Source organism: Grammomys surdaster, unplaced genomic scaffold, assembly GCF_004785775.1.
Source record: "Grammomys surdaster isolate TR1022 unplaced genomic scaffold, NIH_TR_1.0 330, whole genome shotgun sequence".
NCBI classification, from domain to species: domain Eukaryota; kingdom Metazoa; phylum Chordata; class Mammalia; order Rodentia; family Muridae; genus Grammomys; species Grammomys surdaster.
In genome coordinates this window covers 3971112-3997987 of record NW_021604749.1, presented here as the reverse complement: position 1 = coordinate 3997987, position 26876 = coordinate 3971112, and the positions used below count along the sequence as shown (strand labels likewise).

At 41.1% G+C, this 26876-nt stretch overlaps 1 protein-coding gene across 3 annotated transcripts; it reads right to left on the bottom strand.

Moving 5' to 3' along the window:
* Window positions 1–952: 952 nt before the first annotated feature.
* LOC114630150 (calcitonin gene-related peptide 1) lies at window positions 953–5796 on the bottom strand. Of its 3 annotated transcripts, none has more exons than XM_028778240.1 (5): window positions 5643–5796; window positions 4597–4691; window positions 3883–4023; window positions 1882–2065; window positions 953–1385 (listed from the first exon to the last, which is right to left on the bottom strand). In XM_028778240.1, exons 2-4 carry the CDS (start codon window positions 4680–4682, stop codon window positions 1906–1908), a joined length of 387 nt encoding a protein of 128 aa, XP_028634073.1. In that variant the 5' UTR covers window positions 4683–4691; window positions 5643–5796; the 3' UTR covers window positions 953–1385; window positions 1882–1905. The 3 variants fall into 3 exon arrangements, with proteins under 3 accessions (XP_028634073.1, XP_028634074.1, XP_028634072.1); XM_028778241.1 differs by having other exon boundaries at window positions 5658–5796; XM_028778239.1 differs by lacking the exons at window positions 953–1385; window positions 1882–2065 and adding an exon at window positions 2869–3199 and having other exon boundaries at window positions 5658–5749.
* Between the last annotated feature and the right edge of the window lie 21080 nt (window positions 5797–26876).

The following is a 26876-nucleotide window of genomic DNA, read 5'->3' as shown; positions in this document are numbered from 1 at the left end:
ACTGTTGTTCACACTGCAGTTTAGACATAGGAGAGACTGTTGTTCACGTTGTTTACAATGACAGCTAGGGTACTATGTTGAATAGACTGGAGGAAGGAACATAATTCTATATATGCCTAAGGGAATAGTCAGTGATAGAAGAGGCTGTTTTCTATGTAACTAACTCTGATTTAGTCTGCCTTGTTTACCAGTGAGACTGGCTACCCACTCATTTTGGGTTCCAATTAGCAACTTGCCACTGGTGGGTCCCAGCAGATACAAGGGATATTGTTACTGGCAAATTCCTACATTAAACAAAGCATCAGAAACGATGACATTCTGGCTTCCTATGGGCAGAAAGTCTGATTCTGCAGTATATGTCACTTCAGTCTCCCATAAGTAGAATGTAAGCACCATGCAGCAGGAATTTTTGTCTGCTCTGTCTATTGCTCAAAATTCCCAGTGCCTAGAATACTGTCCACATATATAGCAGTCAGTAAGCAAATGCTTGTTAAATGTGCAAATGTCTTTCTAAGGACCTTAAGTAAGACTCTTTTATGTGTCTCACATAGTAAAAAGTGGGTCTGGATGGCACTGATGACCATTCTAGATTGGTAGCCTTTGGTTTCCATTTAAACAACAAGTTACCATTTCTAAAGGTCTTTGTAGGCCAAGAGGTACAAGAAAGAGACTTTTATGGGGATAAAGGGCAAGGGTGAGTAAGGGCAAACCCGAGAAATGAAGAATCACAGGTAACCTCTAGGGCCAGCAACCAGCTCACTCTCTGGAAATTGTGCATTGTCTTCTTTGACTCACAGCATTCTAATGAATGGGCTAAGTTAACCAGAGACTCGGCTTCTACGACAGCATGAATCACCTAAGCATGATGCCTTTGCTTCAACAAAATGCTCACAGATGCCCCACTGCAAAGCTCCCTTGTGAAACACAGTACAAGTAACAGCAAAGACTCCACTTGAGGATATCGAAAATACATTTGTTTTTAATTTTGATTAATTTCACAAGTGACAACATTAACAGTTCTTTAAGCATATGGTTCCATTGAGTCACATTACCATGTGTCCCCAGAAGACTAAGAGGCAGTGGTTTCATATCCCCTTGAAGTTTAACAGAGTTGTCAACATCAGCAGGGTGGTTTATGGGGACAAGATTTGCTACCAGATAAGCCAGAACCATGCTGTCATGTTTATTGGATACAGAATCACACACAACACAATGCACAATAGGCAACTATAATGAGTTTACTCTGCACTTAGCTTTAGTTCCTGTCAAAGGGAGAAGGGTTTTTGATACCAAGAAGGATGCAGATGTGTGTCTTCCATCAGCCTTTCTTACACATGACTTTAATTATACATGAAAAGAATTAGAGTTTATCTTTATTGTGTAACCTAGAAGGAAAAAAAAGAATAAAGTTTAGATATTCATTGTCAAGCTCTTGACATTATTCCATTTAGTTTTCTATTAATACTAGGAGGTACTTTCTGTTGATGTCCCTAGTTTATAAAGGGGGAAAACTGAGACTCCGTGAGAGTTAAGTGATCGTCCAATGGTTATATACCCAGTAGAGAACCAATACAGTTCGTAAACCTACAGCTTCTCTTACATTGTAGTGTATACTAAAAGGATAAGGCCATTGGCTTTCAAACCCATATGGTAGAATATTCTCAATTACAGTGATGGAAATATGGGTTCTGTATCTCCTAGTCCTAGAGCGCAGCATCACAGGAGAGAGCAGAGAAGCAGGACAAGCAGGCAGGGAGAAGGAAAGGTTAGGGAGAGGGAGTAAATAAAACAGTAAGATGGGATATGATCCATGGGCTGTATGACTTATATCCCTGAGATATGTGAGCATCCATTTTCCTACCAGTTATATGAGGAAGTCACCTTCATTCTGGGGCTATTATCTATTCAGGCCTGAAGGTCCCTGCGGCGGCGGCCAAAGGCTTCAGAGCCCACATTGGTGGGCACAAAGTTGTCCTTCACTACACCTCCCGATCTGCTTAGCAAGCCTGCCAGCCGATGGGTCACACAGGTGGCAGTGTTGCAGGATCTCTTCTGGGCAGTGACACTGATATTCAGGATGGGGAAAGGGGATGAGAGAGAGAGAGAGAGAGAGAGAGAGAGAGAGAGAGAGAGAGAGAGATTGATTGTCATTGAGGTTGGGAGGTGTCTGCCCCATGGGACTATCATGGGGATATTGCTGCTCTCAGAAGCACCAATTAGCTTTAAGTGTTTCTCCCAAACATGGTTATCAGGACAGACAATCACAAGGCCGTTAGGGGAAATGCTGAGATCACTTCCCTTCGACATCCCCAGAGGCATTCGAAATCCCAAATGGGGTTTGGGTTTACTGGCCATGGAACACCGAGCTGTAACCACCAACCATGCCCATATAAATACAAATAAGCAAGGATTTATAAGTCTAGAATGAATTGTGATGCCACCTCTGAGTCCATTCGCATGGACTCATATCCCAGTCAGACACAAGTGACCCTCCTTAGTAAAGTGAAACCACCCCAGTCTTACCTGAAGGAAGAATGGAGTTTGGAGCATCCAGTCCCAGTAGTGTTTACCTGCTCCTTGTCGCCTCTCTTCTTACTGCTTGAGCTGAGTCATGGGCATCACTCACCAAGCTATGACTGCTTAACCTTAGGGCTAAGACTATTCCTCACCACAGGTCTTAAACTCCATAAAGTCTGAGATGTGAGCTAGATCAATGACCACCATGGCTCAAGTCTTTTTAGAAAAATAGTTTTATTTCCCAAACAACCCACACTTTCAGAAGCAAGACTGAGAAGCTCTACTAGGAAGTCAGATGACTGCCCTTGCTATCCGCCATCTCCCTGGGCGATTCTCTTTTGGCCTTTGGGCCCTTTCTCTTCACTCACTGGTGATTCCAGATACCATCCTTTGCCTCAGGAAAGCAACCAGTAATAGCCTGGAGAGCAACCAGAGAGGACCTACATGCATCAAGTTATAGGAAGAAAGCAAGAAGGAAACTAGAAGGAGAGGAGGAACTTAGTTGCCAAAATGGGGATGGTGGTTTGTCTCCAAGTCCTTGGCCATATCCCTTTTCTTTCCAGGTGCTCCAACCCCAATTGAAGTTTGGGGGAAGGTGTGAAACTTGTTGAGGTCTTGTGTGTATGTGCCCAGCATGCAGGTACTCAGATTCCCACACCGCTTAGATCTGGGACTGTCCAAGCTGCAGGGAAAAGACATGCGAGGCAGTGCCATGCACCAGGGCTGACCCTGTGGGCAGTCAGCAGGTTAAACCAGTCACAGGTCTAGAAGTTGGGATGGGGTGGTAGGAGGTTGGTTCACACATACACTATTGGGAAGGCTTGGGATGCGATAAGCCAGGAGAATATGGGGAAGGGCAGAGGAAAAGGGTGACTTTTTCTGGCATTCCATGTACTCTTCTATCTTTCATGCTTGGCAGGGTGTTCCTCAGGGTGGATGTAGGTTAACACATGCTTTCCCTTGGGTAGTGCAGGAGCCGGGCCAGGGTTGGTCTGCTTCTAAGCTGGGGCACACAGGCAGGCAGGGATGGGGGGTGTGTGCTCTCCTTGGCCCTATGACCACAATGACATCTTTGCAGACTTTAGGCTTTACCACTCTTAACTCATACTATGCCAGGAGCTCTCCCCAGTGTTAGCAGACTAGTTTCTACAGTTATTCCAAACCTTCTCTTAAGTGCTTTCGGAAACAAATCTTTTAAGTGTGGTTTAACCACAGTCTTACCAGACGATTTCTGTCTTCTTTGGAGCCTGAGAATAGCTGAGACCCTGTGTTCTGCTAAACAGCAACCAGATGAGCAGTGCGTTCTCTCCTACCTTCTGGATTCTGCCTTCCTGTGGATGTGCTAGGCAGGGTAAGGGGCCTTACCTAGAGCCTTCAGCCTCTTGTTCCTCCTCCTGCTCCAGCTCTCTGGCTTTTATCTGTATATAGTCCTGCACCAGTGCAGCCAGCAGGCGAGCTTCTTCTTCACTGAGAGTGGCCATGCCTGGGCTGCTTTCCAAGATTGACCTGTGGAGGGGAAGCAAGTCTAATACCAACTCTGATTCCCTGCCTGCCGCTTACACTAGATGCTCGAGTCAGTGTCCTCACCAGTTTAGGAATTTTGCAAGTTAAATGTTAAGTGCAGCCATAATTGAATGACAAAATAATTAGTGTTGAATCTGAAATGGGAGCTTATTTTAATAAATACAGTGTGTAAGTAGACGAGAAATAGATTAGCCGATTACAAATTAGAGTCAGCAGTAATTATTGGCAAGTTAGCAAAGTAGAGTAAAATTCATGTCTTATAAGGAGTGAATTGAACAAGAAGGTTTAACTATTGATACTAAATATGGGGGTGGGGCAAAGTAACCAAATCATTTTGTTAGTTAAAAGGCTACTTGAAATTTATGTACATCCTGTCTTTGTTTGGAAATTGTATATTTCCATCTTTATATCAAAAAAGTTTGTAGTGAACTTACATGTGTGTACATGTATATATTTTCCACAAGAGAGTTGGTTTTTAAGCATTCTGTACCCTGTAGTTAACAGATAGGAAGTTGGCCAGTGCCAGGACAGTAGGACTCCTGTCTTTACACGTACCTCAGAGGCACTGCTTGGAGGCTGCATGCCTGGTAGAGGAGCAAGATGCTGACAATCAGAAAAGGGGAGAACTTCAGAAAGCCCATGATGCCTCCCTGCAAGAGAAGAATGGCTATTTATTTATTTATTTATTTTTTATTTGTACCAGTTCAAAGTTCTATAAGCCCTTGGACTTGGCTTTCTGTGTGCTTCTGCCTGTGACTCCCTGACATTTTGGCTTCATACTGATAACTAAATTTCTCATCATCTTTGTTCTCTCATTGACAGAGAAGACTCTAAAGTCCAGTGGGCATGTAGCCTATACAATTTGGAAAGAATCTTAGCCCTACAGATGGATGAGGGTGGTGGTGGGTAAATTGTTGATCAGTCTCAAGGATTCTATGAGTCCTAGGCTTCTCCTGTCTCTACATCTATCTCCGCAGGGAAGCGTAGAGTTGTCTTCCCTTCGTGAGGCTTTTGCAGACACCTAAGAATGTGAGAAAGAACGACCATGGAGAGGGAACTTCTGCCTTGAAATCTGTGAGACTGATGGCTGCACTGCTCAGCTGCTCCACCCTCTGGCAATTCAGTTGCCTACAAGAACCTGTCTAAAGTTCAGGCTTAAAACATTTTTCTGTAATCCCGGGGTCCTGAATCGGGGCTTGCAATTGCTGCTGCTGGCTCTTGTTCGCTACATATTAGTGCTTGGCTCCGACCCTGGACCAATTTCTCAGGAAACGAGAATGCGGAAAGCACCATCTAAGGAGAGCTACTCCCGACTTCCGTGCGTGATGCCTAGGAGCTCAGAGTCCCAAGATTGGTGGGTCAGGTGTGCAGAGAGAAAGGTGAGATTGGAGCCTGCGCTCCAGCCAAACTGGAGGAAGGCTCTGCGGACCAGTTCTGTCGGGATCTATCTGGATTGGGATCTGGCACGAACCACCACGACTAGGGCTAACGGAGACCGGCACTGGAAAGGAAGACAAACTAAGGACTATCAGCGAGAGCGGGAGAGAGGAGAGGGAGAGGGAGAGGAAGAGGAAGAGGAAGAGAAAAGTAGAACAGCACACCTGAGCAGAGCTCACCTGGTGAACGGTGACTTGGAGCTGAGACTGCGGGGTCCTGATGGAGCCAGGCGGTGGTTGCGAAGCGGTGACTCTTAATCTGGGCAGTGGCTCCTGTGCCTCCCAGATCCTGCAGCTGCTCTTATTCCCGCCGCGGTGAGTTGGGAGGGGTCCCGGGGTGCCAGGCAGCCAATAGGTGGAAGGGCCCCGGGCCCCAGACAGATTGCGTCACCTCGGTGCTTCCAGAACTCAGAGGATATAGCAAGATGACACCATTTGAATTTGAATTGAGGTCAATGATGGAAGTAGGGGTGGGGAGTGGGGATCAATGAGAGCCACCCTTAAAATTAGCGGGAATTTGGAAGGCCTTTTGACGTCAAGGTAAATTTCATCTCTTCTTTCCCTCTTGACTTTGAACATCCTAGACTCCAATCTCTGGATCTTGGAGAGCAGAGTCCAGTATCTCAAGCACTCCTTTGCTGCATGTCTGATTCTAATCCTACCCCCACCCCCATCCCCACCCCAGTCCGTACCTAATTTAGAAGAGTTTAGTGCCCCTTAGGAATGGATTCTTGATCTGCAAGGCTAGCTTTGGCAGCATGGCACAGGTTTAGGCTGATAGTCAGAGGTGTTGGTGCTGGACACAAGGACTTTGTTAGATCTGAGCCTTGTTGCAGCTGCCTCATTGCAGGTTATGTGACCACAGGTAAAAACAAAAACGAAAAAATATCTGCAAAATCTGCCCCCTCAAGCCTCCCCAAAAACCTGCATGAAACCTTAACATATTACACTTTTCAGTGGGTACCGTAGTCTCGCTTTGAAGGGTCTGCTAGTAGACAGAAACCTTGATGTTTTCTGGGCTATAAAATCTCTCGTTCTCCAGTGTGAATCATCTGTATTCAGCTTGGCATTCTTAATGTGCTGGATAACTCACTCACATGTGTGAGAAGGGGTTGTATTCAACTGGGTCCTGCTTGGGGTATGGGGTACAGGGTAATGGGGAAAGTATAAGGAAGGACCAGATGCCTCCAAAATCTCCACTGTGGTTCTCTCCCCACTCTGCCTGGCTATCTATCACTTCTCATTAGGCTGCCTGTCTGCCTAAGGATTTGCACAGCTGCTCCTTTGCTTCCTGCTGCTGTTTGCCAAGATGTCCCAATTGTATTTGATCCGGTGGCCCCTCCTACCCCCACCCTTAGATACCCGAGCTAAAGAGCAGGCAAACTTGACAGTGCGTGGAGATGCTGCCCATACTAAACCTCCCACTTGCTACCAGTCACACTTCTCCTGGCACAGAAACTCTCCTCTCTTTCTAAAAAGGTATCTTTTTTAGAAAACACAGCCACTCAGCAGTCTCTGTGGCCCATGGAAGCATCCTTAGTGGTTCATTTTCAAATTGTCCCAAGCCTACCTTCAAGTTCCTCCTGCAGTTCATGCCACATTCCTGCAGGATATTTGCTTGGATCCCCATCTCACATCAGATCAGTTGAACTTGATCCCTCTCATAACCACTCCCCTGATTTAGACACTCTGCCTGAGCAGTGAGCTCCAGGAGCACCTACAGGGGTGGAGGTCCTAACTTGGGCATTTGCTGTATGGGGGCAAAGAAGCTTTTTGTTTCTGCAGTTGGTGAGGTCGGAGTGTGCAATGCTACATGCAGCAGCCAGTCCAGACCTAGTCAGTGTGGCGAGCACATTGGAGAATCTGGGAACCGTGGGGAGGGGGAATACAAGAAGGCTTTGTATTTTCCTAAACAGAGCAGAAATTAGCTTCCAAGAGGGACTGAATGGCATGAGCCACGGAACTCCAGGTGTTGGTCCTACCGACATCCCAGATATTTGTCCCTAGAAGCAGAGTGATGGAACCCTTAACTTCCAGGATGACATCAATGACTTTCCAGCTTAACTTCTGGGGCAGCTACCTTAAGATTATAAAAACTTGTGGAAAAGAGTGGCAGGGATCCCTTTCCACAGGGCCTGCTCTCAGAGTGGCAACAAGATCCATCCAGGGCTGGGAAAATGGGCTTGGGCAGATAGTGGCTGGCGGGAAATCAGAGCTGGAAGAATTCTATTGACACCAGGTTTAGGATTCCCAGGCACAGTGATCCCTGGAACCTGGAGGCAGACACACAGAATTGGTCTTCCTGGCTTTCCAGCAGTTTAGTTCTGAGATCTGGCCTGCATTTTTGTGAGCAATTATGAGACAAGTTGGAGACAAATTGGCGAGGGCTGAAATGTCAGTGGCGAGCAGCGCTTGAGTCATTGCCACTTGGGACTGATGCACAAAATCTTTTTTGTGTGTGTGCTCAGGTGCCAAGTGCACCTGGGGAATTGACTTCTTCCTTCAACTCCAAAGATGTCTAATATATGGAATCCTGAAATCATTTTTTAAACAAATGGATTCCTATAAGCATTTCTTAAGGGGAGAGCTCATGGCTTTAACCCATACAGTGCTGACCATTGGTTTTCTGGCAGTGTCACTGGGTGAGTTTGAGCTCTGCTCCTAGGCTTTGTTCCTTCAGACCTCTGAGCGAACCCTGATTCCACACCATAAAACTTGTAGCTGTAAGGCATCACATCCAGAGGGCGCTGCTGTCATCTGCTGCAGTTGATAATTGAAAGCCTTGGAAGAGTGGGTCTCTAGGAAGAGAAACCCATGTTTCTCTTTGATTTTGTAGTAAGTGCCTAGAAGCACAGCTAAAGGGTTGGGAAGGGTATAGTTTCTTTATTTGACAACTAGGACCTTACCCTGCACACTAGTAGGCTTTCTACCAATGTCAAACAATGTGCAGATCAATTCTTTTTAGAAAATTCAGTGCTCAGTGCTTCCAAGTCACTTGCAAACTTCAGGGCTCAGTTAAACCACATCCTGCTACCCTTCCAAATTTAGGAGCGCAAAGTCTTCTGCCTCAGTCTTCCCCTTCCCTCGATAATGTTTACAGAACCAAGACCAGGAAGTATGAGTCTTCCTGGTTCAAAATGAAAAACTGTCCTGCTCCCAGCTACATGCGTTTACAGAGAGTTGGGTGGTTAGACCTCTGCCTGGGCAGATCTCTGAGATCCCCCCCCATCCCCCAGTTTTCTGGAAAGCTGTAAGGGAAAGTGCTGATCTCAAAATAGTAGCTTGGCCAGGTAGCTCTTTTATGATTGGTCATTTAAAATTTTTTTAAATGTAGAAATCATCTAATTTTGAAACACTCTAGCTTGGAAAAGGACTGTTTTACAACATTCCAGTAAATACAAACTGTGATATTTATTCTCATTCATTTAAGTCAGATTCCTGCATGTTCTGATTTTGAAATAAAATTATAGACCACATCTTATAGAAAAACCTTTTGCATGTGATCAAAAGATTTACATGAAGTATAGTAAAAGCTTAACTGAGCCATTCAGTAGTGAGTAAACAGATGCTAAGTAGAGAGAATACAAAGCCTGAGAGCTCAGAGCCCACATTAAAGATACAAAGCCCTCTGCAGTCTGTATGCAATATAGACTCAACAACAAAATCACAGCCACCCCAGTGTAGCAGCCATCACAGGAGAATCACGTTCTTTCTGCCCTGGCAAATGTTTGGGACTGTCAAACAAACTGCAGAAGTTTGGTTGTACAGGTTTAAAATAGCAGAAACCAAAGCTTTGGTCACTGGATTCACTGAAGAACAGAACTGATTTTGAATGTTAAATGGTAATCATTGTAGAGTGTCTATGTATATAAAAACCTCATTTTGTGTATCTTTAAAAATAAAACACTTATGGAAGCATAAAAACACTTAGAGGGAAAAAAGAGAAGTGAACCATGGTCTTATGTGGAGGTCTTCAGAGCAGATGGGTTTGTATAAACATTAGAGAGGATGCCATTGTTTTGTTAACAACCTAAATATAAGTCAGATAAAACATGTTGCATGTGTGGTAAGCATAAATGTAATATAAAATACATTGAAGTAGAAAAAAAGACAAAATGTTATAAATATTCAAACTTGAGCCAATGGGACGGATCATGGGTAAAAGTGATCACTGTGCCATCCTAATGAGCTCATTTTAGTTCCTATAACTGTGGTAAAGGGAAGAATTATTTTTGAAAATTGTCCTCTAGCTTCTATGTGTGCAGTATAACATATGCACACCTATACTCACTCACTCATAACAAATAAAATAAAAATATTGAAACTACATTCAATTCCATCTGTGTGCCACAAACTGTATGATCTTTCATATTCTCAGCAGCTTTGTAAAGATGACTGTTATTGTCTATTTTTAAAAAAGGAATATCAAAGGTGTTTGGATTGAATTAATTATATTTCCTAGGTTTCGTCTGAGTACTTCCAATGCTAAAGCATGGCTTATTAGTTTGCTATATCAGGCAGGAGGTCTGGGCCCTTGGATCTAGGGACAGACTCAGAAGGAGATGCAGTTATGTCTCCCTTCCTTAGGGCTAATGTGATTTGTGGTGAGAGGCTCAATGACCAGGCATAAATCATTTATAGTTCCTGAACCAACATTTAGGAGATTGACAGTTTTACAGCAAGAAAGTAAATATTGATGCTACCATTTACGATAAATAAGTTGCTGAAGGATAAAACCCAAGTTAGAGTCATAACAATACTCACAGAATAAATTTAAATACTTCAAAGATCACTTAACTTCCCATGTTTAGTATGACATGTCGCTTCACCTTGCCTGAAATTCTTAATGATTTCATGGAATGATTGGTTTGGCCAGTGGAGGTCATATGTTTGTTGAGGGCAAAGTTAGTAGAAAGTGCTAGAAGTTAGGAGACAGGGTTCTTTATTCCTACTCCCACTTAAAAGGAGATGATGGAGCTAGTCCAGTTTCCGCATTTGATTTATGTCTATGTTGGATTGAGAGTCTCAAATTCCCATCTGATTCTGACATTGTATAAATGGGCTGAGAACTTCTTACCATCTTCCTAGTACTTTCTTGGGTTTCTTTTGTTTGCCCCTTCTTGATAAAATTGTCTTGTGAAGGGAGCTGGAGACATGGCTCAGTAGTTAAGAGCACTGGCTGCTCTTCCAGAGAACCTGGATTCAATCCCCAGCACTTACATGGAAGCTTATAACAGTCTGCAACTACAGTCCCATAGGGATCCAAACCCTCTTCTGGCCTCCATGGGTACAGTGTAACTGTGATTCACAGACACACGTGTAGACAAAACATTCATATCCAAAAAAATGAAAATAAAATAAGATAAGACATTGTCTTGTGAAGGACAGCTGAAGAAGGCAACACAAAAGAAGGAAATGGCCTCCTGGGGATGACATAACCAGGAAAGATGCTATCTCCTCTCATGTGAAGAATAAATGCTTTTGAGAAGAGACAAGAGGAAAAGAAAAACAAATATCTTGGTTCTTGTCTCCTTGGCACTAAAAGATATAATAGGCATACAGAAAGCAGGCCAGCTGGACTGGCAGCACTGTTATTTGCCTCATGAAAAACTATGGCTGACTCAATCCTGACTGGTGTCCTGTCCTTCTGTAAGCTCTCAGCAGAGGCTTTACAGAATGGCTTCCTACTGTATTCACCAAGAACCCAATGCACAGTTGTGGATCCTGAGAATGGGCTCTTAAAAGGATTCCTCGGATGACTTTTCAGTGGAATGAAGAGTTTAACTTTCAGCCAGTCTTTCAACAAATAGATAATGAATAATTTGGTTAGGCAATAAATCAATCAATATGCACAAGGAAATAAATTAGGGAATAGATATAATACCTGAAATGCATTTTGGAAGGATTATAAAATGTAATTACGTGGTATGCATGATTGGAAATGCTCTGTATGATTTATTAGAAGAAACAATGAAATAAATACCTTTAATCAAATATATGAGGGGTCAGATGAGTTGAGAGTATATTTTGTTACCAAAGGAGAAAAGAGAAAACTACAACCAGATAACTAGAATTTAATAATAGTGAATCCTTCCACATCCCTCCAGTGAGGCTCCTTTGTGTTGATTCACTATGGGAAGAAAAGCCAGGTGCAGTTGAAGCAAACCAGTAGTCTTTGGTCTTAAGGATGGAGGGCAGAAATCTTGGTTTACAAAATCAACAACAAGGGTCTATATGCAGAGTTTTGCCCATCTTGGGCCATCCTGTTAGTGTCCTGCTGCTATACCATGAACAAATAAGTCAAAATACATTCAGATTGTGTAGCCTACTTTGACCACTTCTATCCTTTAACAGAAAGAGTTAGGAAAAATTGAGTTCATTCTCTTGGCAGCTAATGGAGTCCAGATCCGAGGAAAAAGAGGAAATAAACTAGAACTTACTAAAAATGTATAGTATCTTAGGGAGACAAGCCCACAGAAATTAAATAACCAAAAATAGAGAATAATATACTTAGTGAATATGTATACTAGTTTTCTATTGCTGTTATAAAAAATTACCATAGCTTTTATAGCTTAAAACATTATAAATGTGTTATTTTATACTTCTTTAGAAGTCTACCTGCCAGAGGTCTCACTAGACTGAAATGTGCTCTCTCTGGAGGTCTATGGGGAGTCCATTTCCAGCTTCGGGTGGTCATCCAGAATCTAACTTATAACCTGCTTTCTCCATCATCCAAACCAGAGCTGGGTGCTTTTCATGTCATATTGCCATGCCTTCTTCTCTTCTGCTTCTCTTTCTGTTAGTCATAAATCTTGTAATTATATCTGGGCCCAACTCCTGAGTAACCCAGTATGACCTTTCCATTACAAAGTCTTCCATTTAAATACATATTCAAAGTGCCCCCTTTCCCCTATTTTGCTCAGGAATCTTGAGATGATGAAGAGGCCATTATTGTACCTGCCATAGTAGGTACATATTGTGTGGATAGACAAGGTCTGTGTGTAGTAGAGGCTTAAAGAACAGGATGCTATGGGACTTGAAGAGGACTCCTAGAAAAGGTGGAATTAGAGCTAGTAAATGAGCAAGCAGAGGAGGAAATAGCAGTCTCTGAAGAAATGTTGCATCCACTGGGGAGTGGGTCAGGATGTAAAGAAACAACTTATATCAGGTGTTATCCTCTTTGCCTCTTCTGAGAAGGTGACCCTCCTGGATGAATGCTGTATGATTGTCTTTACTCATTCTTTAGATAGACAACGTCTAGAAATGATGAACTGTACAGGGTTTGTTATTTTATCAACTTCCAACTTCTTATGTGTCCTTTTGCTGTGGAATGCTGACCTGTGGACATGATGTGGTCATTACTATCTTACTAGGTTAGCTGTGTGATATCTGTACAAGATTTGTCCACTTAACTCTCATTAGAGTTTAGAAGCAAGAAGACCAAGTCAGGTGGGCTTGATGATAGATCCAGGGATGAGAATTAATGGCAGAGAGGAAGAATGGGATATTGTGTCCATGAGGTTGTTATGGCCTGTCATTCTTGGAAAATAAAATGTTTAACTGGCTTTTTTATAGAGTGGAACTATCTGCTGCTGAGGGGCTGCCCTTCCCAACCCCAAAGGCACCTTTGCTCTTTCTTTCAAACTTTCTTCCAAGGCCCAGAAGCTATTTTAAGGATGACTTCAGCTGCCAGGAAAGAGCTGAATATATAGTGGACAAGGGCCAGACTGGTCACTCAGAGAGGTGGATGGACTTAGTGCTTGACGTCAAGGAATTACTCAGGAAGGGCTACTCTAATATAATTAAAATCCTCCCTTGTCTCAGACTCACTGGGTTGAGAATGGTTCTTTTCTTTTTGGCTAGAGTTACTGTTCCATAGAGCACAAGAAATAGAAATAGGAACCTTCTCATTCTACCAGGAAGCTCATCAAAGAGATGATGTTCTGATGAGCTTTGCCAGGGACCAATAGGTACATATGGGGGTTTCCTGTATAAACTAAGAGCAGAGGTGCAAGAAGTATGGCTTTGTGACCATAGGCAACTGAGTTTGAGTCTTGGATCAATCATTCACTTACTGCTCTTAAGTAGACAATAATTTCCCTAACAATATTTTCTCAGCATGTGAGATGAGGTTTTACAAACAACTACCTAGCAGGACCAAAGGTATTTCATGTTAAACCCATGGACACATTGCTTGGCATGAGACAGCTACTTCAGAACGATTGCTATTATTAGTGTAATGAAAACTTATTCTTTCCAGTGCCAAATTATACTAGTTTAGTACAGTGAATTAAGTAAAGTTGTTACATACTCTTGGTCTTCTGAAGAAGACAATCTATAAAGTCTTTAATTCTCAAAATAAAATTAATTGCCAGGGCCACAGTAGAATGGGTCTGCCTCTCCCAACCCTCTCAGATGCATGCTTGGCCATCGTGCAGCCTCACTGCCCAGAAGGATTAATGATCATATGTATTGAACAGCTGGCACCGTGCCTGGCAGAGCACTGGAGAGTGGTGTTTGTGATCATCATCATAATGAAAATGCTCCCCTTTCAGGTGCCAAGCTCTATCACCTTACAGTGTGCAGAAAATATTCATTGAACTCTTCTCTACCTTGTTTTAAAAATGTGTGCATTGTGTGTGTGTGTGTGCGTGCGCATACATGTGTGTGTACCTGTATGTACATGCCATGTGCACATATCGAGGTCAAAGGACAACATTCAGGAGTCTGTTCTTGTCTTCCACCTTTTTGAAGCAGTTTCTTTTGATTCTGTTTCAAGCCTGCACTCCAGGCTAGCATGCTTGCACGGATTTTCCTGTCTTTTGTCTACCTTATCTGAAGTGCTGGGGTTACAGATACATGCTACCATATCTAGCTGTTTATATGGGTTCCAGGGATCAAACTCAGGTCATCAGACTTGTGCAAAAAGCACTTTTATTTTTTGAGCTGTATTTCTGGCCCTTCCCTACCTTCTTATAAAAAATAAACCAGATATAGCCTCCATTGCTTCTAATGATTCATTGTAACCATCAAAAGAACTTCATTTAGTATGTTGAGCATAATTAATATAGGTCACAATTAGGGGAGGTAAGACACAGAACCAATAGTACCACATACTATACTACAATGCGATCTTTCTTTTTGAGGTTTATATTTATGCAATTCTGTGATTATTCCATTTTATTTCTTCCCATCTGGTTTTCAATTATCATTTCTTGATATTGTCATTATAATTACCTTAGCAACGGCCTATTCACTTCCATTTTTATATGTTATGCAATGGAATCAACAACAAACACACACTTACTTGGTAGAACAGTGTGGGAACAAAGACTTTATAGACATTACACAGAAACTTGTAAATGCTAGTCAAGAATTATAAAAATTGCACCTGCTTAACCAATCTACTCAAGAGGACAGAAAAAAGCCTACCAGAATGACACATGGAGCAAATGCCAACTGAGTGTGTATCTCTCGTAATGATCAGGAACAGCATGATCTTTGATAGTACTAGCTTTGACTACTTATGCTCAGGACAACAAACAGAACAAGCAAACAGGCTGGAGCTGTATGTGACTGAAGAGCTTAGAGACACGGAGTGCAGATGTGACAAGAGCTGTAATGGATTATAATGGATTATAATAACCCATGCCGGTTATAACAGCATATAATAACCCATCCTGGTTATCTGCAGTTGTTGTTTTCTTGGTCTTCAGTTCTCAGTTTTATCTTATTTAAGGGGTGTCATCCTTGGTAGATGAGTGGGTGTCTTTAGAATTTATTCCAACAGGGACAGTAATGGTGGTGAGAAAGTCCACGGTATGGGTGGGATTGGTGATTCAAGCTCCAGTCTTATAGGTCATATGTCTCTGGTTAACAGATCCAAAGACACAAGTAGAAATTGTGTTTTCAGTTCCAGGCACATTTGTAATTGCTCTTCAGTATTCAGATACTATATCAATTTCTACAATACTAAGTTACTCTTTGACACCAAAGACCCTGGATGGTCTCAAAAGGTCTTTTAGAGCTGGTACTAATTATCCTAGGCACAAATTTAAGCATATGTTTTACATGCTGTTAAATGCTCAGTGCTAGACTGTTTTTCAGTACCAACAAGTACCTTTCAGAGAAAACCCCAGGTAGGAAAGGATGTGGTGAAAGCTGCCTGCAGAGTCTCCCTTCCCCTTCTCTCTCGTCAGAAAGCTGAGAATGACTTGAACCTTTCTTCTCTGTCTCAGTTCCATTTTAATCCACACAACTGCTAAAACCTGTTATTTTTTTTTTTCTGTAGTAAGACAGAGATGATAGGTTCCTGCTGACTGCCAAGCAGGGTAAGGACAAGGAGTTTATCTCTATTCCTGCCATGAGTCAAGCATGTCAACCCTCTGGCTTTTGTGTTCTCTTCTTTGTAGTCCTACTAGGTGTGGAGTAAAGCTAGATCATTTATAGTCATTTGAACAATTATAGATTATATTAAGAAAAAATGTTCTGTCATGTTGGCCTTTGCATGTATATTTAGAATGCATCACATGTAACTAGTGTGAGGACTTTTGCACCCATAATTTCATTTTATTAAAGGCAAGGCAGAGGGAAGGGGATACAGAAGAACAAAGAGAGGGCAAAGAGGGAAGTATATGATGTTGGTTGGGAGACAGAGCTGCTGACTGCCTTGCTTTATTTTGTGGGAATTGCCAGTACAGTGGCTGGTAAGTACTTCTGGAAGTGCAGTCACCAAGAAAGCATCTTTCAGCCAAATGTGAACCATTTTTCCTCTCAGTTTTAGAGCTCTGTTCCTGATGAGGAATTCCCGTCCTCATTGTTACTCCATCTTTTCTCCCAGGTAAACATGCTGACTTATATGTGCTACACCCTCATTCCTGAGTTATATACATCCAAAAAGTCCCACTAATGCTGCATAAGCATTATTCCATAAGGCACACTTGGTACTTGGTGCTGCTGAAGAGCTTCAATTTGACTGCTTCCCAGCAGAAAGTAAAGAAAGAACGGAAGAAGAGATGTCTCCTCCTGCCTTCGAGTTTCAGCTAGGTAGCTAACTGGTCTCCAGTTTTAAGAAGCAGAGGAACAGTCTTGTTTTACTTTGCCAGTGGCTGCAAGGGGATTAAGAAGACCCTGAGTACAATGACACTGTTTCACCAAATAGCCAAGTGCTTTGACTATGCCATGCTGAATGTAGCTCACTGGTAGAGTGGTTGGCTAGTTGTGTAAGCCTCAGGTTTGATTCCCAGTACCACTGTAGGTGAGAGGGGAGATGGGTAGGAGGAAAGGAGGAGGAAGTGTGGAGGGGAGAAAGAAAGATGAGAACAGAGAAGAAAAAGGAGAGAGGAGAGAAGGGACTTAGGGACTTGAATTGGAAATCATAGAGCTTAAAGGCATGAATGTTCCCAACCTGCCACAGACAGGGATTATACCAAAAGGATGAATCTTAACTAATGGAACTTCATCTATCAGGGTTTGAAATTCATCTGTCTGTTCACAATGTGGTGAGCACCAGGTCTGTAATAGGCTTCTACCAATTCCACCTTATCCCTAGACATGCCTCATTACAATGAATATCCAGGAGAGGGCTGAGATCTTATTTAGTCTTGTATCTCTTGATGCTCAAACAATATCACATATTCTCGTAATTATCTCATTTTATGGTTGAGGCAATCACTTAGGTTGTCTAGTGAGAGGTCTTCTCTTTATTATACGCTGCTGAAACAACACAGTATGGTGAGCAGCCAAGGTCCAATCTATGGCTGAAGACATCTAGGAAGTGCTAGAGAGTTCACGAGACATAGGTACCTAAATTGCCTCTCAGGATGAGCCCCACCCCAGAGACACTGTTCCCAAGGGCAGGAGGACAACCTGCTCTTCTCTCTGAACCATTACATTCTGCATGCAGAAGTGGTCAGCCCTGGATAGGGCTTCACGATTCCCCAGGTACCAGTTCCACCTGCTGTGAATAGCCAATCCTCCACTTCCTTCTCTCCTAAACAGCTCTCACAATAAAAGCCACAGACAAACGTTATTGATCCCTTTTTGTCATTCAAAGACCAAATATGACAAAGAAAATTCAAGGAGTTCTTTGTTTGCTGCAAATCAAGAGAACGTGATAAATGGCTACAGGGACACTGCTTTCTGAAAGACTTTTAGTTATTATTGAAACCTCCCCTCTCCACACTGTCCCCCTAGGGGCATTAGGGTGGAATGGCATCTCATCAGCTCTGACAGCCATTCAGGCAGCATCAGCAGGAGTTTTGAGCTCTTCTCTGCTAATGCAGCCAAGGGAAGCATGCCAAAGAAGGGGCACTCTTTAATTTAAGCAAGCTGAGGATATTTACTGAATGGAAATCAATCCTTTGGAATTAAAATACAAAAACAGAAACCAAACGTTTGACCAAGGTTCTCTCCTGAATAATAAACTTCTGAGGAGGAATTCAGGTAGAAATGGTCCTAGAATTGCCTTTGTTGATCCTGCCCATGTTCTGGGTACCTCCTTCTTCACCTCAGTTTCAACCCTAGCTCCATTCTCATGGGAGCTATCTATCTTTCATCTTGATTTGGCATTATAAGAATTCATGACCAAAAAGCCTTATTTTGGACTATGAGACCACACGACAAGCTGTGAAGAAATCCCCACCTAGCACAGTTACATAGATATCTAGTCTCTAAGCCTCCACAGTCAAGTGTTGCCAAACCATTGTTAAGCATGCACCAGTAGTTAGTGAATGGAAGTAATCTGAACTCAGGAATATGGTAGATATTTGTAAATATGGCAAAGGATGATTGAAACAATGGCCTAGAAAACTTAGGGAAACCTGGAAAGTCCTTGATGGCAGAGGTAGGTCTAGAACTATTGAAAGATAGAAACAAAACTAATTTTGTGACCCTGAGTTCTACCTAATGCCCCACTGGAACTGTGAGTACTACCTCTTTCTCAGAATAAGGACACCAGTGTGGAATGATTTATTCATACCTTCTACTACATGCCCGGTGTTACACACGTGGGCAATCAGCCTAAACTCAGTGAGGGTACTCTTCTCAGATGAAGGACAGGAAAGACAGACTACCCTACAGACGGGAAAGTGAGTGAAGATAACCTCATAAGAAACTAAAACCACAGAAGAGCAAGCCTTTTCTTTATCCTGTATAGAGTAGTTTGAACCCCTTGCCTGGCATATGAAAGCAATGTGGCCCTTATGAGAGGTCTGTGAAACACTGGAAGAGTTTGTATGCATTTAAAGCTAACCAGCATTTATTAAGTACTACAGTTTCTGGGCTGAGGATTAGCTCAGTCAGAAAGTGCTCTCCTGGGTTTGATTCCTAGCACCTCCCCCTCCCACTACCACCACCACCACCACCACCACCACCAAATTAAGTAGTTTCTTGACTGTGTCCTTGGGAGATAATCAGCCTGCTTCAGTGTGTATTAAGACAATTCCTCCTCTGTCTTGGAGTGATTTTCCATAAGCCAAAGTCATAGGAAACCCTGACTCCTCAAAAAATTTTCTTCAAAGAACTCTGACATATATTTTGAAAAGTTCTTGAAGAGTTGACAGAATTGGTCTGTACCTATGTGGCTGATGCCAAAGCCACTAATCTCTTGATCATTGAACATTAAACACTGGTTACAGCATTTGTTACATAGTCAGTACCAATTTGGGGAGTACAGCTTCTTGCCTTTTTTTTTTCATTGTTGTTTCTCAACTGAAACAGTCAAGGTTTTAGACTTAAGTTTTCTTTTCATTAGCTATATATATCATATGTCTCAAAACTGAATATATCACAGTAAGTGACATTTCATCAATCTTTATTTTCAATGGGAAAAATTTATTAATGCAGTCAGTAGAGATTTATTGAGCATCACAGTGACAGAACTGCTTCTGTAGATCCAGAGCAGACAAGATGGATGGTTCAGTAGTTCTGGTCATAGCTGTCAATTTCTGCCTCTACTGAAGTCTCGTTCCCGCTACTTTCCTTGATCCCTTTTCCAGACAAATTTCATGAATCAAAAGCTTTTGCTTGCCTAAGCCTTAAGGCAAACATAGGTCAATATCTCTGTCATAAGAAAGGGGACTCCTATGTCCTGGTGTGACATTTAGGGACCAGAGATGTGGCTCAACAGTTAAGAGCGCTGGGTGCTCTTTCAGAGGACCTGGGTTCAATTCCCAGCACCCACATGGCAGCTCACAACTGTCTGTAACTCCTTTTCCAGGGGATGCAACAAACTTATACAGACATACATGCAGTCAAAGCATCAATGTATATCAAATAAATAAATTATCAAAAAAGAATATAAGATTTAATTTTCTGTCTATTAAAGAAAAATATTGAGACCCACATAGAAGAAATTAAGAGGCATTTCTCATACTTATTATTCATTAGAAAGCTATTATTTATAGACAATAAATTTAAAAATCCAACAATTAGGTAAGGATTTCATCTGTTTTCTTCCCTAATATCTTCATATCGGAGGACACTACCACATATTTCGAGTATAGCCATTTTCTCCTTGAAACCATCAAATGTCATAGATGACTAGATTGGATTATAGTTAGGCATTTGTTGATTTAGTAAAGTGGTGGTCATATATCTTTATGTTTTTGGTAAATCATAATTTCTATGATTTTTAAAGTATTTTAAAAAATATCGAGATCATAATTACATAATTTTCCCTTCCCTTTCCTCCCACCGAACACTCCCATACGTGGTCTCTTTTTCTTTAATTGTTGTTACACACACACAAATATAACCTGTTCAGTCTATATAATGTTACTCCTATGTACATTTGGTATTGGTTACCAACTAGGGGGCTCTTCCCTGCGGAAGAACATTTCTTCTGCTGTCAGCATTCGTTAGTTGCCTGTTGTTTTTTGTTTAAGGTTGAGACTTTGTGAGCTTTCCCCCTTCCAGGTTAGCATATGTGTTGTGGTTGCCCTTGTTCAGGTCATGTTAAGGTGGCCAGGTTGGTAAGACTTCATGTCTGCTGCTTCTGGCAGTTCTAGGAGACAAAATCTCACAGCAAACTTCCTGCTCCTCTTGCTCTTAAAAACTTTTCACCTCTTCTTCCACAGTGATCCCTGAACCTTAGATGTGAGAGTGGTGCTGTAGATACATCAGTTGGAACTGCGCTCTACAATTCTGTGTTTTGATTGGTTGTAGTTTTCTGTAATGGTCTCCAATTGTTGCAAAGAGAAGTTTCCTTGATGAAGGATGAGAATTTTCATTTATCTGTGGGTATAAGGACAAGTATTTAGAAAATAGTAATATAGTTAGGCATTTGTTGATTTAGTAAAGTGGTGGTTGTATGTTCTTCGCCCGAGAATGTGAGTTCACCTGCCCTAAGTAGTTGGCTAGGTTTCCATTTTGCTGTTGTTATTGTTTTGTTTTTTAATGTATAAAATATAACCAAATATCACCAAGTGCTCTGGACTCTTGAGGCCATATTTTCATTTATTATTCAAATAAAAATGACTTAAAATAATTTTCCAAATTTCAAATTAACCAAATTCTAGTCTTATTATACTTTTGTTTTTCAGTTTAATTTTGCTTGTTTCAGTTTTTGTCAGTCATGTTCTTGATCCTTTGGGAGCGCAAGGAGTACTTGGAGGTACAGGGTCCTGGACAACTAAGTCTATTCTCCCAAATATGGGTAGTTGATTAGAGAAGATTGCAAGTTGGAGAGATAGTCAAGTAGTTAAGAGCTCTTGCAGATGACTGGAATTTAGTTCCCAGAACCTACTTAAGTGCCTTATTACTGCCTGTAATGCTGCTCCAAAGGATCCAATTTCCTTTCTGGAGGGCCTCCACAAGCACTGGCACACATATGGTGTGTGTGTGTGTGCGCGCACACACACACACACACACACACACCCCACAAAACACACTAACATTAAGAAAACAAAGAACTTAACTGAATACAGAGTAATAAGAACGTAGTACTGGGAAATACTTGCATGAGGCTTGGATGGTTCTAACAGATCCAAGCCCTGGGGAACCTTTATTGGAAGAGGCCACATTTTCCTTAGGTGGAAGGCCAGGTAAGACCTATAGCCAGGATATAATATCGCTAACTTCTTTGTCATTTTAATTAAAATAATCTTTAATCTTTAAATCTCATTTTTTAATTTTTATTAAATTTTATTTAATCTTTTTTTTTACACTCCAGATTTTATCCCCCCCCATCCACCCTCCGACTGTTCCACATCCCATACCTCCTGCCCTGCCCTGTCTCCATGAGGATGTCCCCACCCTCTCACCCCCAAACCCACCATACCTCCCCACTCCCTGGGGCCTTCAGTTTCTTGAGTGTTAGGTGCATCTTCTCTGACTAAATCCAGACATGGCAGTCCTCTACTGTATATGTGTTGGGGTCTCATATCAGCTAGTGTATGCTGCCCGGTTGGTGGTCCAGTATTTGAGAGATCTCAGGAGTCCAGGTTAATTGAGACTGCAGGTCCTCCTATAAGGTCGCCCTCCTCCTCAGCTTATTCCAGCTTTTCCCTAATTCAACCACAGGGGTCAGCAGCTTCCGTCCATTGGTTGGGTGTAAATATCTGCATCTGACTCTCTTTCAGCTGCTTGTTGGGTCTTTCAGAGGGCAGTCATGATAGGCCCCCTTTTGTGAGCACACCATAGCCTCAGTAATAGTATCAGGTCTTGGGGCCGCCCCTTGAGCTGGATCCCACTTTGGGCCTATTACTAGACATTCTTTTCCTCAGGCTCTTCTCCATTTTTGTCTCTGCAGTTCTTTCAGACAAGAACAAATATGGGTCAGAGGTTTTGACTGTGGGATGGCAACCCTATCCCTCACTTGATGCCCTGTCTTTCTGCTGGAGGTGGGTTCTACAATTTCCCTCTCCCCACTGTAGGGCATTTCATCTAAGGTCCCTCCCTTTGAGTTCCGAGAGTCTCTCACTTCCCAGATCTCTGGTACATTCTGGAGGGTCCCTCCACCTCCTACCTCCTGAGGTTGCCTGTTTCCAGTCTTTCTGCTGGCCCTTAGGGCTTTAGTCCTTTTCTCCAACCCAATACCTGATCATGTTTCCCTCTTCCCCTCCATGTTCCCTTTTTCACCCAGGTCCCTCCCTCTCTCCCTCCCTCCCCTCTCCTGTGATTGGTTTCTTCTCCCTCCCAACTGTCCTCACTTGAGCCCTTCAGCTTGTTAGCCTTTTAGAGTTCTGTGGACTGTATCCTGGGTATTCTGTATTATATTTTTTTTTTTTGGCTAGTATCCACTTATTAGTGAGTACATACCATGCATGTCCTTTTGGGTCTGAGTTACCTCACTCAGGATGATATTTTCTAGTTCCATCCATTTGCCTGCAAAACTCAGGATGTCCTCCTGCTTAATAGCTGAGTAGTAGTCCATTATGTAAATGAATCACATTTTCTGTATCCATTCTTCTGTTGTGGGACAACTGTGTTGTTTCTAGCTTCTGACTATCACAAACACTTCTATGAACACAGTGGAACACGTGCTCCAGTGGCATGGTGTGGCATCTTTTGGGTATATGCCCAAGAGTGATATAGCTGCATCTTCAGGTAGGTCTATTTCCAATTTTCTCAGGAGCCTCCAGATTGATTTCCACAGTGGTTGTACCAGTTTGCAATCCCACAAGCAATGGAGGAGTGTTCTTCTTTCTCCACATCCTTGCCAACATGTGCTGTCATCTGAGGTTTTGATCTTAGCCATTCTGATTGGTGTAAGGTAGAATCTTAGGGTCGTTTTGATTTGCATTTCCCTGATCACTAAGGACTTTGAACATTTCTTTAAGTTCTTCTCAGCCATTCCAGATTCCTCTGATGTAAATTCTCTGTTTAGTTCTATACCCCATTTTTTTTATTGGGTTGTTTGGATTTTGGGTGATTGGCTTCTTAAGTTCTTTATATATTTTGGATATTAGCCCTCTATCAGATGTGAGCTTAGTGAAGATTTTTTTTCCCACTCTGTAGGTTGCTGATTTGTTCTATTGACTATGCCCTTTGCCTTACAGAAGCTTTCCAGTTTCATGAGGTCCCATTTATCAATTCTTGATCTTAAAATATGAGCCATTGGAGTTCTGCTTAGGGATTTCCCCCTGTAGCAATAAGTTCAAGGCTCTTTCCCACTTTCTCTCCTATTAGATTCAGTGTATCTGGTTTTATGATGAGATCCTTGATCCACTTGGACTTGAGATTTGTGCATTTTTAATTTTAAAATATTATTTACCCAATATAGAAAATTCAAACAAGAAAGTATAAGAAATTACTTAAAAGTTCCAAGTCCACTGTTCACATTTGGGTAACTATCCTGACATCTTTCTACATATATATGCTAGCCTGTATGTAGTATCATTCATTCTCATGTTGAAAGATCATTTAAAAGTTAGGAGTGTTTCATAACTCTTTGCTTCTCTTTTCATTAAAAATGATCTTGTTTGATTCTTTGCTTGTTAGTTAGCTAACAATGTGTTCTTCCAGAAATTTCTCCAGTCACAAAAAGTCACATTAAGTATAAATCTTTCTGAGCCAGAATTATTGTTTTTAGAAAATGAGCTTGTTTAATACATATATATTTAAATACTGCTCTTTTAAATAATCATTAAATTGAACTTTTAAGTTATTCAGGAATTATTCATTTTATTGCTTCGAATGTACAAATAGTAATGGTAGAGATTCCCAAAGCTTCTTCATTATTGATACCCTTAGTGACTTCGTAATTTGTGAAAGAATCTATTGATTTAAAAAGTCCTGGGGCTGGAGAGGTGGCTTACTGGTTAAGAGGATATAGTGCCCTTACAGAGGATCTGAGTTTGGTTTCCAACACTCATGCTGAGCGGCTCACTCCACCTGTAATTCCAGCTCCTGGAAGACCCTCCAAGCAAGTCAACAAGTCCTCTGGCCTCCTCCACAGAGCATTTGCACTCAGGTGCACCCCCATATACATAGTCAAAGATAAAATAAATTCTAAAGAACTTAATAACATATATGTCACAATGAAACCAATTATTTTGTATGATTGACATAATTAAGTTACAAAAAGGGAACACTTAACATTTCCACTTATTAAATAATTATATTTAAAGAGCTTAAAATATTTTTCCAAACATTTTAATACTTAGTTAAATTTAAAAAACATGTTCATTAGAAGAAATAATAGACTAATGACATTAACAAGGTCCTGTACACTTCCTCAGAAACGGTATTCATTACAAATGTACATATAGCATTAGACAAGGGAGACTGCATGTTACGCTATAAAACAATTCTTGATGAATTTACAGTGACTGAAATGGTATGATACCCTATAATATGCTGTATCTCAATATGTTTAAAGCAATATAAGAAATATAAATGTATCCTAGGACCATGGCAGAATTAAATTAGAAACTTATATAAGAGAAAATTTCTTGGAAAATTGTTGAGATACTGGAAGCTAACATTTGCACATATGAATAACTCATGAGTCAAAGGAGAATTACAAGATATTTTGGGTTGAATTAAATAAAAACATGACAATTTGTGCTACTGCTGTTGGAAGGAGGGAATTTATAGGCTTAAATGTACATGCCTATAGTAGAAAACAGGCATAAAACTGTTGATCTAAATTTTAATCTTAAAGTATAGAAAAAGAGAGCAAATCAGATAAAACTATCAGTTCTACCTTAGCATAAAATTTATTAAAATCAAATTAAAGGGAGAAAAAGAAATGGTAAAGTAACAGCAGAAATCATTTCAATAGAAATTGAACAAATGAAAAAGTCAGTGAACTTCTAGGCTCTTTAAAAAAGATTGGTAAATCCTGTTAACCTAAGAAAAGGACAAATGACAAATGACAGGTCACAGAAGCTCTCATAGAGACATCACTAGAGACTCAAATATTAAGAAAGCTACAGAGGTAGTTCAATACCTGACATGCGTAAAGTGCTCTGTGTAATCAGACTGGGGTACCACAGAGGCGCATACATACAAACATTGTTGCATACATAGTATCATGACCACATTTATTTTAATAAATCAAAATGTAACTAAGTATACAAACTCTTCAAAAGATACAAGTTACCAAACTCACATTATCAATAGTTCTATGTAGACCAAAGAAATTGAATACATGGCCAAAATTTTCCTCTATATAGAAATTGAAATCCAAATGTCTCATCAGGTGAATTCACCAAACTAGGTAAAGAATAATGTCGGGAGTGTTGGACTACAGATCTTATGTAATAATGCAGTCATAGTTATGAAGGAAAGCCAGACATTTAATTTTCTGGTCATATTTCCGTTTTAAGCAACTTGAATTCTCTACAATCAAAATGCTTCACCATGAAGTATTGCTTTTTGTTAATTATATAATGTTACCTGTACTTTGTTAATTTTAATAGAAAAGCACAAATTAACAAAGGTCTTATATAAAATTCTGCTACATTATTTTAGGAGGTATGATTCTGGGGATAAAACCTGTTTCCTTGAATTTTTTTTTTTTACCAACTTTGTCATTTTGAATTCATTCATGTTTGGTAAGTGTTCAGAGATGTGGCTATCCAGCCACAAATAACTGCTACATTAATACTGAGGAGAGAATATTCCCCTTTTCCCTCTCTTACTAGTTTATACACCACCAATCTGTTACTGCCGAATGTTTATTTGATTCTCTAGAGAAGCTTTAAATTGAGTTTATATTGTCTCCTCCTGAATGTATTTTCACAAATGTTACATAAATTTCTAGATTCTTATGCATAATAAAACCTAGATTATTTTTATTCTATTGTAACTGAGGATTCTGTCATGAATTTAACCATCAAATTATTTTCTGACTTTAAATGTTTTCCTTTCACTTTTGTCAATATCTTGTTGAATTACATTGGTTTCTAAATATTAAACAACTTTGTATTTCTAAGGTAAATTGCACTAGATCAAGACATTATCTTTTGTGCATACTGATCAATGCAATTTGTTAGTGTTGGCTTTGTTAAAACTTTGTTTTTGTCAACCTAGATTCTGGGATAACTATCTCTACCCTATCCTCAAGAGTGTGCATATGGAGTGGGAGTGAGAACCATATTGGGAGTTCTGTAGCTTTTGCTACTACCTCTCCCCCAGACTGTGGCCTCTTATCACTGTCGGATGTGAGGATAAGCACTTGAGGCATCACCTTACTGCCTGGACAGCAGAGCTCACTTAAAAGCTTCTGAGGAAATGTCCCTCACTTGACCAATGCCACCACTTCCTTTATCAGAGTGGTCACATAGTGAGCATCTAACACCCACCATTATATGCAGGATGCCTGCCTGAAGTATGTCTGTCCTTGTAGGGCTCTGATGGTGGGCCCCTTTCACACCACAGTCCCATGCACTGTGCCCAAGGTAATTAATTACAGTTTAATCTGAGGAGGGGAATGCACTGTGGTACCTAGCT